General features: G+C 33.7%; 1 protein-coding gene across 3 annotated transcripts in view; it reads right to left on the reverse strand.

Annotated features, from left to right (window-relative positions):
- Positions 1-15,792, reverse strand: part of LOC106715212 (homeotic protein distal-less) — an 85,650-nt gene that overhangs the window by 58,875 nt on the left and 10,983 nt on the right. For all 3 annotated transcript variants that reach the window (XM_014508443.2, XM_014508442.2, XM_014508440.2), the window contains exons 2-3: positions 10,896-11,387; positions 964-1,151 (exon numbers count right to left, since the gene is read on the reverse strand). In XM_014508443.2, the coding sequence (XP_014363929.2) occupies positions 964-1,151; positions 10,896-11,229 (522 nt within the window). In that variant the 5' untranslated portion in view covers positions 11,230-11,387. The remainder of the gene's footprint in view (positions 1-963; positions 1,152-10,895; positions 11,388-15,792) is intronic.

Consider the following 15,792-nt stretch of genomic DNA (forward strand, 5'->3'; position numbering starts at 1 on the left):
GTAATTTTAATTTTATTCTTAAGTGCAAATTAAATTATTAATATTTTGTACATAATTTATTATTTTCCTCATACAGCCTCGCTATCATTCATTCAAAAAAGATAAATAACAATTCGTTTTGTGAAGGTGCTTTGCCACACTAAACACAACGTAACAAATACCTACGCAACATAAAAACAAAACACAACTGAAAATAATTACAACTTAGAAACCGACTAGTGTTTGACAGAAATTAAAGAAAATGTCTTTTAATAACACCTTCCACAATCAACTGTCGGTTTGAATATATTCGCACAACTATTTATTCTAATACCATTAAATTAGAGTCTCATTTCATTTGCACATTGATTTCAATAGGTAGCGAAGAAAAAAAATCTAAGTGAACGAACACACTCGTCTACTAATTACTGGGCTAGTGACATAATTACAATGCAGGATAAGCGCCGACGGTACTGCCTTTTTATTATCATACACTCGAAAAGATACCTAATGTTATTGTTACCTACTGTACTAGTAATAGTCTAACTGTCGAACAGATTCGTTAAGTGATCAGCTAATAGCTAGCTAATAGCATCAGAAATCTTACCTAAGTACCAACCTTAGTGACCAAATAATGTATCTATGTGTTCCAATATGTTTTTACTGTGTTTTCAACTCAATCAAGCTTTTAGTCTGTTTGTTGTGTTTCGAAGCAGTTTCGAATTAAAACCAATGACTGAACCCTTGAATTATAATATAATATAATTATAATCTGTAGACCGTACAGAAGTTAGATGTCGCATTTTCAAAAAATTATCACAATAAAAAAGTTATAAATTAATTGAAAAATGGCTACACTTACTAGACGTGAGTGTATCCTTGTTTAATTAGTTTACAATAATAAATAAAAAAAAGTTTAAAAACAAATTAAGAAATTTATCTGGAACACTACTAGTAGTGTTTTGTGTATCGATAGTAACTTACCTGTGTCTGAGTTAACCCTAAACTCGCCGCGAGCTCGGCTCTCTCGGGTAGTGCGAGGTACTGCGTCCTCTGGAACCTCCTGTTGAGCTGCTGCAGCTGCAGACTGGAGTAAATGGTGCGAGGTTTGCGCATCTTCTTGCCTTTCCCGTTCACCCGTAGACCGGGGTCGTCGGAGAGACCACATTTTTCTATAACAAAGTCAAACAGTTAAAAAGGGTTACCGTACACGTTAAAATATTAAAGACGGTAAACGATTAAAATGAATTATTATAATATAGTACACTGAAAATGTATACATTTTAAATCAGAGAAATTAATAGATAAATAATAACCTAACAGATAAGATTTCGTTATCCGTAAAGACGATTTTTTTTAATAAAATTATAGAGAGAATAGGAACAGAAATAAAAAAATATTAAGATTGGTATCTTTTACTAATATCATGTATCATCAATGTAAGAACCTAATAATCAACATATAAACAAGATTTTTAAAAGGATAAATTTAGTTAAAACATGTATTCAAAACATTAGCGTAAACAAGGCAATTATTCAATTAATTACAGTAATAATTATATATTAAATAATAATATATTATCAAGGTATTTAAGAAGTTTAAATGTACCATTGTTCGACATAGAAATGTCTACATTGTGTGAACGCTAAAAAGATGGTAAATGCGCTAAAAATGTTAATAGATGTGTTAAAATTTATAGCGTCGCTTAACGCGTGAATGTACGATGTAACATGAAATATTGTTGGCATACTGAATTCATTTGCCGACTTCGCGATTCTAGGTTACGTAGAAATAGAGTAATTACTTCCTTAAATATGAAGACGAGACGGAAACCGAACTTTGGATAAAGTGGTGGTTTATCATTTATTCTTAGCCTAATTAAAAACGTTTTAAAAATACAAAGTATTGAATTATTCTTCTCTGTCTATCTAATTGAAAATTGTTACTCATTGTAAACTGAGTTTAAATATTAACAGTTTAATATCATGTTCTAAATTCAAACAGTAATATATCGCAGCAAACATTTTCGGCCAGCACTCACACCCCGCGTAATAAATCAACGAACCCAAAACGATGTAATAAATCTATAAAATAAATATACGAGCCATACGATATAGCTCGTGAAGGCTGCGCCATCCATTCTGTGAAATATATGAAAGCGAGTCGCTACTTGATAATAGTCAGTGGTAACTTGTAATTACTGCCTCGGTATCGCCGTATCTGATCGCCGCAAGACCAACAGACCGACACCCGCCGATTTTGGCGATTCCAGTCGAGTATCCATACACAATTTGTCGATACCATACTTTTTTTATTTTTTTAATTTAGAACGTTAGTTCTCGGAACTCGTCTATGGTGCCACTATACTTTTTGTGATTTTTAAATTTAAAGCATAAAGTTTTAGGTTAAGGTTTCATGCACTAAAATAATATCAGTGAATTCTTCATTTTTACGCAGTGTCCTATGTGACAGTTTTTTTATAGTCACACTAATGGTAGCCTAACGATTATTCAACGTATATCAACAAAAAGTCACAATGAACAAGTCAAATAGAGTGCAGTTGAATTGCTAATCTAACGTCGCAAGTGACATCACTTGTCAAAAATATATATCGTTATTTCTGTATGCATTAATAACCTATTTCACTTTGTAATATATTTTTATTCCTACATGTCGTTAAAATGGCAATTACAAATTTATACAATCAAGATACTGAAGATATCTCTACAAAAAACGAACGTGTTACTAACGCATAGGGGGACTAAGTTGCCGTAAATTTATTTAAACTCATTTATTTATATACTTTATTTATATACTCTGTTATAACAATTTTAATTCAGTGAGCTTTACAAGACAGAAGTCACGCTTCGATGTTTACAAAAATAATTGACATGTGTGTTACAGATTATAAACTGTTTCACACTAGCGCAGTTTGCATGGTGTGTATTACACGAATCGAATTCCGCAAAGAGGTTTTGCACATGAAATCAGTTATCACGTCACTTCGAGTACGGTAATAAGAGTCATAAAGGCAGTATTATTGTGCTTGCCGGTGTTTGATAAACGAGCACGGGTTAGCAAACAATTTTGCATATCGCGGGAAATCATTACTCACGCTTGGCCGGCAAAGATTTGAATTTCGAACGTCGTCTTAAATTGTTTTAATTTGCCATTTTTTTTAACACAATTTTACCAGCCTGTATTACTTTTTTAATATTATTGTTTTAAAAAAGGTTTTTTTTCTTTGGAAGTGTTTAGATAGTCTTTCTAATGCTAGTTTCCCATGCTATGAGTTGAGTAAAAGTTATACTTGTGTATACAAGAACATGTATTCACATACGCATGTCGGCATCCGACAGACAGACAGACAAAACAATGCTGAGGGCCCGAGGTACGGACACACCCCTGAGAAGTAGTGATGTTACATTACCGAGTTGTCGATAGATTACTAGTGTTGTATCTTTTAAGTTTTATTGATATTCTTAATTATATCGATTTTGAAATTCTGCTAATTTTCCATTCGTAAAATCATACAAATGCTGAACCACAATATAATTTAATTTTTTTAATTAAATTAGGTTTTTAGAAGTAATTGAATCTAAATACTGATATTTAAATTGATAAATTGTTGCTGGCTGTTTTTTCTTTCTTATACTATAATTAAAAACATGTCTTTCTCGTTTACGTAACGGTAATCAAACTGTAATAATAAAAACCAGTATATACGCGTATCCCAAAAAGTATAAGGTCAACTAAAAACAAATTTTCGCTTTGAGTTTAATTTGCGTAAAATCTATAATTGTTTCGACTATTATCTTATTTTTACACTTTCCAATGTATTATTATAAAGGTACAGTCACGTACATTATTAATAGATTTTGGGATATATACATATAAATGTAAGTAACTAAAATAGACCTAGAAATACTTTGACAAGCTTCGTTTTCCTGTGTTAATTTAGGTAAAAATCTTGATTTTTACCATGTATACTAAGATTATATAATGCGTTATTTTACGACATTTGAACTATCAGCGTTTAATATAAGCGTGTTAAATTATTGATAAACCAATAATTTTAATAATATTAACGTAAAATATTTTGTAACAAGTCACTAGGAAAGTGTTAAACTTAAGGAAAGTGAATATTTAACATCTGTACATTGTAAGCGCATCTCTGAAGGCTGCTCGGCCGCTCCGCCCAGAGTCCGCCTACCGAAAAACCGAGCACAAAACGAGGCAAGTAAAAAATAAAAATAAAAACCCTTCTTCAAAAACATTTATCCATCGACATAAAAAACACTTTCTGTTACGCCGACGAGGTGTAGACGACCGGGACTGACGGACGATTCAGTCGCAATTTTATATTAATCGATCACGAAATAAATGTGCGAAAAATTTAAATAAAATCTACGAAATTCGAATAAATTCATAGATCTTTGTAAAGTCTACCAACCCGCACTGACCCAGCGTGGTTGATTAAGACGTTGTCACTCTTAACTTGGGTAGCCACGAAACTTTCGTTAGGGACAGATAATAGCTGACGACGAAATTTTTATCGTATCAACAACACCTACCCCCTACGACCCTAAAAACATATATAAAAATAGACCCTAAACATATTGTATAATAGTAAAAAATGGACAGTAAATTACTCACTAAACTATGTATAATTTAATTCATGACGTCTTTGTCCGCTAATATGTAAATAAAGTATAAAATAAACCGCAATTATAAATCGTTTAAACAAAAATCTCTCGTCTACTTAACCCGATGAGGTGAAGCTGACGAACGGGCGTTTTGTAGCGAAGAAGAAAAAAACATCTCCCGAAGCTCGCTGTATAGTTTTAAGAGGAACGAATTTAATTTTATAATTACTTTCTCCGCTTCTAATTATCTTGTTTTTATTCTTATAAAACTGTGAATAAGTAAATGTTTCAGTTGAAGTATCAACGATGCATACATTACCAATCTCACTACCGCATTCGGAGTTGGTTATTTAGAAAACTAAATCTACATTAAGGGTCGCCCTTAGTACCATTAAAAGACTGGGTATGGTAGATTATACATATAACAAAAGGAACATCAACATGTGAGCTTTGTTCCACAAAACATCCTACATACTTCTTCCGATGTTTTTTGACTTTATCATTTATTAAGTACTAGCTTTTACCCGCGACTCCGTCCGCGCGAAATAAAAAAAAAATAATAGAAAACGGGGTAAAAATTATCCTATGTCCTATTCCTGGTTCTAAGCTACCTGCCCACCAATTTTCAGTCAAATCGATTCAGCCGTTCTTGAGTTATAAGTGGTGTAACTAACACGACTTTCGTTTATATATATAGATATGACATCTGATTTAATTAAATATCGATAGCTTGATAGATTTAAAATATTTTAGTCTTCTTGTTATTAAAATGGTTAATTTTATTCACAAATTTTGTTGCTAACTGTACTTAAAAAAGTATGTCTATTTTGGAACCAGTGATGGCCTCGTAGAACTTTTGGGGGTGTGCCGTATTCTTCGCCTTAGGAACCCTTTTGACTCTAATCTGATCCCAATCTTAATTCTTATTTTGAAGAGAATGTAATGTCACATTAAAAAGTGACTTTTAACTTTCAAAAATATTTAGCAACGTTTGAAATATTCCTTGTGTTTGCGAACACGAAATCTTATTTACAGATTAATTTATTAATTTTATTTCATAATACTTTAAATTAATCTGTTTTTTTTTTGCTAACTACTAACACTTTATTTAAAAAAAAGAATAATTTGTCCATTTCTTTCACTCTTCATGTGTTAATTGTACATTTCTAATGTGTTACAAATCTATTATTAGTTTATACCGAGTATTAATATAACCAATCAATACGTACGGCATCAAATAGAATTACCAATTAAAAAAAATCATAGACATTTATAATTAGAGATAAGTACAAAGCACTTGTCAAGCCGACTGTACCACACGCGTGCCGTCCGCTCGGGGCGAGAGTTTTTCTACGAAAAACGTTAAAATTTCAACGTGAAGCAATAATTAAAACGAACGAATAACATGTTATTATACATTTCTTTCGACCTCCGGCCATTCGGGAACAGTTGTCTGATAGCTTTCTATCGGAGGGCTACAAGTTTGATTTCTTCAGTTTACGGATATATTAGTATGCAAATAATAGTTCAACGAGTGAAACACGTCTCGCTTGTCGATTTTCTATAATTTATTGACCATGCTGTTGAAGAAAGTTTTTTTGATTTTGTAGGTTTTTTATAACAACTAGTAGTTAAGGTTGATACGCTTTGGTCTTGAAGCCAGAAAACTAGTAAGCAGTTTACTAAATATTCTTTACTATAGGTAACTACTTTTATAATAAGGTAGGTACCTACTGTTAAAATAATTCAAGGAGCTAATAGGGAATGAGTGTCGATATGTAGCTAAAGTAGGAAATTAAGCGAGAACATTACTTGGAATGGTAAAAATCACCGTTTAAAACATATTTTTATTTCAATTTTGTCAAAGACAATGAAAGGGATGACGATAAGTTTTATAGAAAGAATTTGGTCTCAGAAACCAATGGTATATGATACTTAACAGCACTCACATTCGTGTTTTAAAAAGATTCTAATATTAATCTAAGATATTCTACAATAGCATACACAGAATATAGTGTACAAAGTGAACATATTCTTAACCTACGAATGGTATTAAATAATCAGCACTATGAAATGGTATTTCATGTATGTTTTCGCAAAATGAAGCGAGAACACCAAGTTTCGATTCCTGGTATTACAACCATAATGAACATGGTATGGGGGCTCAAAGTGCCTGACGAAATATTCTGACTTTACGTGCCGGAATGTTCTTGTAAACGGTGATAAATTGCCTGTTCGGTACTCTTTTGTTTCTTGTTTTTCTATTGCATTACGTAGCTATGGCTTATTTAGGAAGTCTGTGGAAGGAAAACAGATGCTAGTTTTTTGTCTTAAAATTTCTTAATTAGTTACTTTTTCAGCCCTTTTGTATTCGAAAATATACATCTAATTGTCGGTGAAACAACTACGACTACATAATAACATAAGGTTAATCTCAGCTTGGAGCTTAGCAGAACAACAGAGACTTCGAAACTTCTGTGATACATATTTTTTGGGGTTTAAATTTTTAGATCCCGTTAACCTTTAATTAATTATTTCCTACAGCATAGTTAAGTGTGAAGCACACAAAAAGTAAATAAGTACAAATATCACCACAAAAAAGCTCTGCGCAAACGTCCTAATTGGATAACAAACATAAGGTAATTAAATACACGTAAAACTATATTAGTGTAAACACAAAACGAAAGATTAATCTGTGGCTATTTGTCATAACCATAAACGAGTCTAACGTTAATTGATCTGTGCATTATGTACTAATATTTATACTGCACATGTTTATAAGGAAAGGTAATATTAAACTAAACAACTGAAAGGTTAAAAGAGTAGACGGTAAAAAAATGGGGGAAGAATATTTCTACCTTTACGACAAAACATTGAAATTTGCCTACACTTAGATCTGTATTACAAAGTCCTGGTAAACGACTACTTAAGTCATTCTATTCAAGCATAGTTTTGTTGATTTTACCGATTTTAAATCTCATGATAGTTATAATTGAAATTTATGAAAGCCTAGTAACTACAAATCATGTTCTGACAGTCTCAAAATATCAACAGCTTGCATGGATTAGATATAATACTAGATTTACAATCACGCAGTAGTTTCTCGTGTTCTTTAAGACATTCAAAGATGTTCTATCCTTAATGGCCGGTGATGTTTGCGTGACTGACTTGCAACACAACATCAAGGCAAGAGAGTAAAAGTTAGCCTAACGATGTTACGTAACGCATTCTTTGGTTTGTTAAATTTGTGAAGGATGGCCAATTCGCATGACCGTAATTTAATGATGACTACGTATTAATTTATTTTATTTATTTCGTTACATTAGTATTGTATCAGGAAGAGATGCTTCATAATTGAATTACCTCGCTTAAGACACCAAAGTTGATTTTTTTTTAATTTTAAAAATGTCTGCCTCTTTTTATTTTTAGACAAAGTTTCGTCTCTTGAGTTTATATTTCGGAATATTGGTCAATAAAAGCAAAATGAAACATGTCTATCTTACTAATATTATATATGAGAATGAATGGATGGATGGATGGATGGATGGATGTTTGTTTGAATGTATCTCCAGAACGGCTCAATGGATTTCGATGAAATTTGGCATAGATGTAGATAATAGTATAGAAGAACACATAGTCTAGGTACTTGTTATGTTTTTTTTTAATTCGCGGTCATTTTTTAATTCGGGGACGGAGTCGCGGGCGACAGCTAGTTGGGCTATAAATCAAACAACCTGTATATACTTTTACTCGTAAATACGTAATCATGGTAGGCAAATAGTAAACTTTATAAATAATTCATAGATACGTTTCATCTTATAAGGTAATTATTTCTTTTTTCGGTTCTATTATGTTATGTAAAACTATGATGACATTTAAGGAAAAAAACTATCAATGTTAATCGGATACCGTATAAACAAGAATAGAATACAAAAAATGTATAAATACAAAACGAACATTCTGTAATATCAATGGACCCTAACCTATTATACAATTAACTGTTTTATTTACTAACCTACTTAATGCAATCGCCCCTACCACTGTTGTCTACTAGATTTATTACATCATTTAGCAGAGTCGAAATTGGAAGTTTTAAAGGGATCAAAATGACAGCTTCCTAAAACTCGTACATAATCGTAATACGTTAGAAAAAAATCTTAATAAATGAACAGCTCAACGGATCATCGTGATGAAATTTGGTACAGATGTAATACATAGTCTGGAAGAACACATAGGTTTAAGTATTTTTTTAATCCACGCGGACGGAGTCGCCGGCGACAGCTAGTTGATAATAATTTATAAATATTCGTTAATCAGTAATTCTGTTCATGCTTTAGCTCTCCTACAAACTATAAATAATAAACAACGATATTTGTTTCACATCAAAATACAAGAATGTAACCTAAAAAAAACTTCGCGTGCAAACATGATATGACCTACGAAAGTCAATGAAGTTATAAAAGAAGACAACAGCCGCCGGGTCAATAATTTATAAATGAATTGTTTCGCAACGTCTGCACATGTCTCGAGCGCACAAATTGGTACACAATAAGAAACGAAAGTGAACACTTATAACCTCTAATTAATGAACTTATTACTTCTTATCACGTTAATCCAACAATAGTACTAAGAAATAAACGCAAAGCTAATCCTAAGAAATGTAAAACTAAAAAAAATCAGTTTCCTACCAATGTTACATAAAGTTAAAAAAAAAACACTAAAACCAACGGCCTTCGTTGAACGGGAAAACTAGGAGAAATCACGATACATTTGGGAAACTATGATACAGCGTGCATTGGAAAAGCGACCTTGCCGTTCTCCACGTTGAGCAGGAAACGTATGTCGGAAGGCATACATTTACGGTTTAATTTCCTCTACACGGTATTAACGGTCAGCATAAAAAAAACACTGCGCGTTTTTACTTAGTGCTCGCGTGTCGAAATGTTTTATTTTATTTTTCTTACGGCTGTCCACGATTCGGCCACACGACATCAATTTTAGAAGTGTATACGGAAACTTTGACACAGTTTTGTGTAGTTCAGTTAATTTCTTATCTCGAATTGAAGTGACACGTCCGATAAATTGAAAATTACGACGCGGACTTTATAATTAAAATTAATTTTGATCGACCCGAATTGATATCTTCAATTTAAATCTCCGTACAGAAACTGTTAATGAAATTTGCTTTAATTACTCAAAACCAACAGTCAGACTTAACTACAAATGTATACAAATCAAATTCTGGTAACGTTAAAAGTAACTGTTTTTGGCAATTACTGGTACTTACTATGTATATAAATCTGCCAAAGACTTTCAACTTACTCAAAACCAGACGAAATGTACATGTTACCTGTACTTAACTTTTTATTAAGAAAATATTTCTAATGCCCGCTCTGTAAAATTTGAATATCTTTGTATGCATGTATATATTTTTATAAACTCTGCAAAACTTTTCACGTGGTGTCGAAATAGACATTTTCAATATATTTGACAATGCAAACTAGTGGTTTGTTCATCAATATTTTGTGGTTAAAGTTTGATGCGTCATAACGGTTACGTGTCGTGTCAAATAATTCACACAGGATTAAAATTATAGGCGAGGACGCTTCATCAAACATTCAAGCATGACGCGTTTTCCAACCGTATCACCGCGGACCGTATTATGACGTTACGTCGTATCACTGTGAAGTTTATGTCATTTAAAAATATAATTTAAACACTTTTAGCAAATTATTAAGATGTTATTTTCATAATGATTCGTCATTTGTTAGCTAGTTCAGTTAAATTCTGTTAGTTGATTCATTTTATAGGACGGCAGTTCGTGCAATGCCGGAGCGAATTGCTAGTATAAGATTTAAGTAATATAAAATACAAAACTAACCATATGACAAAATAGTCCCCAAAAGAAAATGGTAATTTCACACCTCCAAAAATCAAAATAATTTCTTTTATCAATCATGACATAATAGTAGGGTAGACAAGGGAAAAGAAAAAAGAAAAAACTTACTCAATTTCATAAGAATATTACAGCAGTAGAAAAATAGGTATGATATGATACAAGCTAAATGTGTGAATAATAAATAGTTTGTGACACTTAGTCGTTAAGTTTTCAGTGAAGACACTTCTGTCCAAATTGCATATTGCTATCACTGTTTTTCAAATAGAACGACAGGATAGACTTCAATAACTAGGCAACAAAATAAGATACAGGCGTATATCATTTTAAAAATAATAGTTAAACAGTAATTAGTAGAAATAAAGAGCACTCACCATCTTTAGGCGGACTGGCACATTGAGGAGCGTAGGACCCTATATGATAACCATATGTGTTTTGGTGCATAGGAGGGAAAGGATAGCCTAATGATCTAGGGCTGGGGAACCCGGACGCCTCGTGGGGGTTCTGTTGACCTCCCGGACTTCCAAAATGGTGGGGATGCTGATATCCGCCTTTAAACGGTCCATAGCCATGTTGCTGTAACTCTATGAAGGCGGATTTTGAGGATACGTTAGTTGGAGTCGAGTTGTTCGAGTTGGAGATGTCATGGGGGGTCTGCGAGCCACCCAGGTGGTGGTGCTGGTGCTCCAAGGCCTCCTGAGTGGTCATCGCGGGCTGCGGGGTCGACGGGCCCCCCCCGTCCGATGACTGGGGAGGCCCAAAGGGATCTGTGAAACTCAGGTTGCCGGGTTTGTTGTTTGGGGATTGAATTCGAGTAATTTTGAGGGATTTCTACTGCTCCTTTTGTAGTTAGCCGCCGGCCGAGCCTGCAATGAAAATTAAAGACTTGAATATGGGTACTTACAATTTAATTTTTTAACAATGTTAAGCTATATACTACAATACTTTGCCGGTTATGTCTCAAGCAGTTGTCTTCTGACATGTAGGTGTTGATATCAATTGAATGAAATGATTTTACGTATTTATTTTCTTTTCAATATTTACACGCGAGTACAGACGTCCGTAGTCAGTGTACTTGACAGCGGCCGATGATGCGTAACGGTTGTAGGTATAAAAAAATTTAGACATTTCGAAAGGCGGCCGCCCACTCCCACGGGGTCACGAGAGTTCGTTCGGTATATTGTAAGTTTTCTGGAAAACAATTTAGCCGCCGACACGGTCAATTGATCCAATGAAGTGGCCTTAACCGGTCGATGAGGCGCACGGGCGGCGCGGCTCGTGTGACCAACAAAGCTTTATAGCTTTCAGAATTTGGAGCTTTTTGACCATTATACGATTCAAATCTAAGCCTCAATCGTTTTCCGTAAGAGCATATTTTACTCGCATACATCGCAATACATACTTTGTATCAACAGTGTTGTCTTATCAAAAAGCGGAGCTTAGCACCTTTTAGATGATTTTTTATATATCATAAGGTGACAAAAGAGCAAGCGGTCACCTGAGTCCGCCTAAATAGCAAAGTGACTGCTGCCCATAGACATCCGCAATTGCAGATGCGTTGCCTACCTACCTTTAATAGATAGAGGAGAGGACACACAGAAAGAGGATATATCCTCTTACTATGCGTCCCCTACTCCGTTAAATCCACTCTCCCTTCCCATCCTTTCCTTAAAAAGTGTGGGAAGGGAACCTAGACTAAAAATAGTCCTTCAAGCTTTTTTTTACAATTACGCGATATTGATTATAACTTAAATTATTTGTTATACTTACGATGTTAACTTAAAGTTAGCCACAATACATGAATTTAGACTAGAAATATAAAACATGTTACTGTTATTAAACCACCAAACAGTACCTAAGAACTTTTAGACAGTTTGAAGTTTTTTACTATTACTGTTATTCTAAAATCTGATACCCATTAGTGGTGTTCATGTAATTGTTTACTCATATCTTTATAATAAAAAGTAGAAATAAAAAACTAATTGGGTATCACCTCCAACGTAATCCCATTCAAAAGACCAATTCTTTACTCGACTAACCCGAGAAAAGTCGGAACATTAAAACAAACGACCCCGAAGAATTGAAACGAATATAAATAAATAAAAAAAAACCTTTTTCGGCAAGATCTTTGTGTTAATTACAACATCTGTTAACCCTTTCACTCGTACAGTTTGATCAATTAACCGTCTCCTTTCATCTTCAAGTCCTTTCTGGTCCCACATCTCTCGACGGCGCCTACAAAAGGTCGGGTCAAATCGTTTTGTTTTTTTTTTTGTTTGTTTATGTACCCGAAGATCGCTGTTGCCAGTAATAATAATGTTTAGGAGTCAACTAATTGGTGTAAATTTTTATTGAAAATTATTACAGTTAATTTTATTATTTAATATTTAAAAATAGAATGTTGTAAATTCGTTGATGGTAATTTTTGTAGAATTATAAAATCAAGGAATCGATTTAAGAAAAAAACAATTTTTGAGACAAAAATCCCTGAATAAAACATATTGTTATCTCTGAGAGAGATGACGATAATGTTTTATACGGCAATTTCAAAAACCAGGATTATACAAACAAAATTTGTTCACTTTCGTTTTGCTTTTGTTTTTACTAAGACTACGAACGGATCTATTAATTCTTTCTTTTTGCTCATTTTCGTTCAAACAGACAAATGACTTACGAGTGAATAACCTCCTTGTTTTCAAGATTAGCAACAAGAAAACCGTTTCCTTCTACTACAAAAAGAATAAAGAATAAAATACTTTATTATTGTTAACTGTTTAGTTCATGGAAAGTATAGAAAGCATTGCAGTCACTGATCCGAAACGGAAGGGCTCCATGAGAACGCATGAAAAAGTCTATAAATAATTGTAAGCCCATAAAATACTATTAAGTATTCATTAGAGACAGCTCGAGTCAATGGTTCACTGGACTTGTGGATACATGCGTAGTTTTCTATTGTTTTATGCCGAGTCCCATGCCAGATATTTTGAAGATGAATATCCATAAATTAGAAATAAATATTGCGCGAAAGTAAACGGCATTCTGAGCAGATGGACTTATACAATCCAGATTGATGAAATCCTCAAAAAAAGCGGTAGAGTAATGCCCGAAACCGACGTGCATGTATGCGTAGATGTATGAATGTGGAAGAAGCAATACAGATATATCAGGAGCGTTCGCTTATTCATCATCATCAGCTCATTATACCTCCCCTCTGAGGAGCGCGCAGCCTAACCTATGTTAGGGGTGAAAAAGCCATATCCAACCACACTGGCCCAGTGCGGGCTGGTTGACTTCACATATATCTTAGACGGTTGATAAATGCATTCATTCATTTTCATCATTAGCTCACTATACGTCCTCATTGAGGGGCTCGGACCCTACCTCAAGTTAGGGATGACTAGCCAATGTCAACCACGCTGGCCAAGTGCGGGTGTTGGTTGATTTCACACATATCATTGATTTTTTTCTCAGATATGTGCAGGTTGCATCACGATGTTTTCCTTCATCGTAAGGACGTCAGATAAATGTACATATGTAAATCGAAAAACACATTGGTACATGGCGGGATTCGAACCCAGGACCTGCAGATTGTTAATCAAGTGCTTAAGCCCTGGGTCACTGACGCCCTGGTCGCTTAATATCAGTCGAAAAATTATATCATTTGATATAACATTTTTATAATCATGTCGTAAAATACGTTGCATCAATTATAATTAATTATAACATTAGTAAGTTTGAAACACTTTTTAAACAAACTATTCTTTCATTATAAGTGTTAATAAATTTCTGATAAAAAGGGGAAAGCCATAAGCGTGTCTCGTGTAGTTTTTATATCAGAGTTATGTAAATGTTTAATCATATCTAAATTAACATTATTATTAATTCTGACTTTTACAATGGTAATAAAAATTAGGAATGTTGAATATAATTTAATGCTACAACTCCTGATTATTTGTTGAATATTTCAAGTACAAACCATACAATCCTAAAACTTTTACAAAATACCGACACTTAAGTACAGATATTTAATATACTTGCTGCCACACAGAGTCCAATTGATAACTGCACCATCACCTCTGTTTTTACAATTTAATAATGGTATTAAATTGTAAAAACAGAGGTGATGGTGCAGTTGTGAAAAACTTGAAGCGACCGGACTGTAATCTAAAACGGCCAGGTTCGATCCCCGCTTTATACCAATGTGTTATACGATTTCCGAATGTTAAACGAAAACATCGTGATGCAACCTGAACATATCGACGAAGAAATTCTAAGATATAAGTGAGTTCAACCAACCTGCAACGGGCCTGGTTGAATAAGGCTTGCTCAACCTATGTTGGGTAGGCTCTGAGTTCTAAAGGTAAATAACTACAATATTCGTAACATTTTTGGTAAAATGAGTTCGGAGGAACGAAATCATCTAGCTTCAGCATAGTCATATTTTACTCCTTTTAATTTGAATCTTAGTCGTAAATTCAATACGACATCGGCTTACATTGGCTTGGCGTGACAAAACAGAGAAATGAATAGCACGCTACAAGTTTTTAGAAAAACTTACTTCTCTAGTATTAATTAGTAAAGACAATAAAACTTGGTGAATAATCAGGTTATCGCGTGCGCTGAGTTTACGATCGAAAATAGTGGATTAGGCACGGTTTCTATACGAATCTTTATGGACACCGCTCACCCGGGCCGGTTTGTTTGATGTGTTTTTTATCAATCTAAGTCCGTTTTGTACAAGAACTTGTTCTTTCCAAATTATTATGTTATTCGATGATTATATTTTAAATGTACAAAAATAGTCACGAACGAACGCAAATGGCGACGAGATCAATATCTATACATTTATACATATTAGTAGAATTGGAGTGTCTGTATGTAATATCGAGAGAAAAAAAAAATATTTCGTACATGTGATGTATTTGCGTTGCTGATAATGAGAAATACTGCAACTTTTACAATTTTCAACATTTTTGTCTGTCTGTACATCTGTATTTAAGGCCTCGTTTGTCTCGGGTAATCTCTGGAACGACTAGACCAATTTTGACAGGACTTTGACGGGAAGGTAGCTGGTGCATGCGGGCATATTATAGACTATTTTTTTTTAATTCCGCGCTAATGAAGTCACGGCTGACCGCTAATTAGTAATAAATATGTCGTGATTTTCCATGAATTATTAACATTTGGTGCTCTTAACCTTGAAGTAAAACAGCTATGATTATCCAAAGAATAGTATAGAAGTAGAAACTATAGCTGCACTATCTATCCAAG

This window comes from Papilio machaon, chromosome 19 (genome assembly GCF_912999745.1).
Source record: "Papilio machaon chromosome 19, ilPapMach1.1, whole genome shotgun sequence".
NCBI classification, from domain to species: Eukaryota; Metazoa; Arthropoda; class Insecta; order Lepidoptera; family Papilionidae; genus Papilio; species Papilio machaon.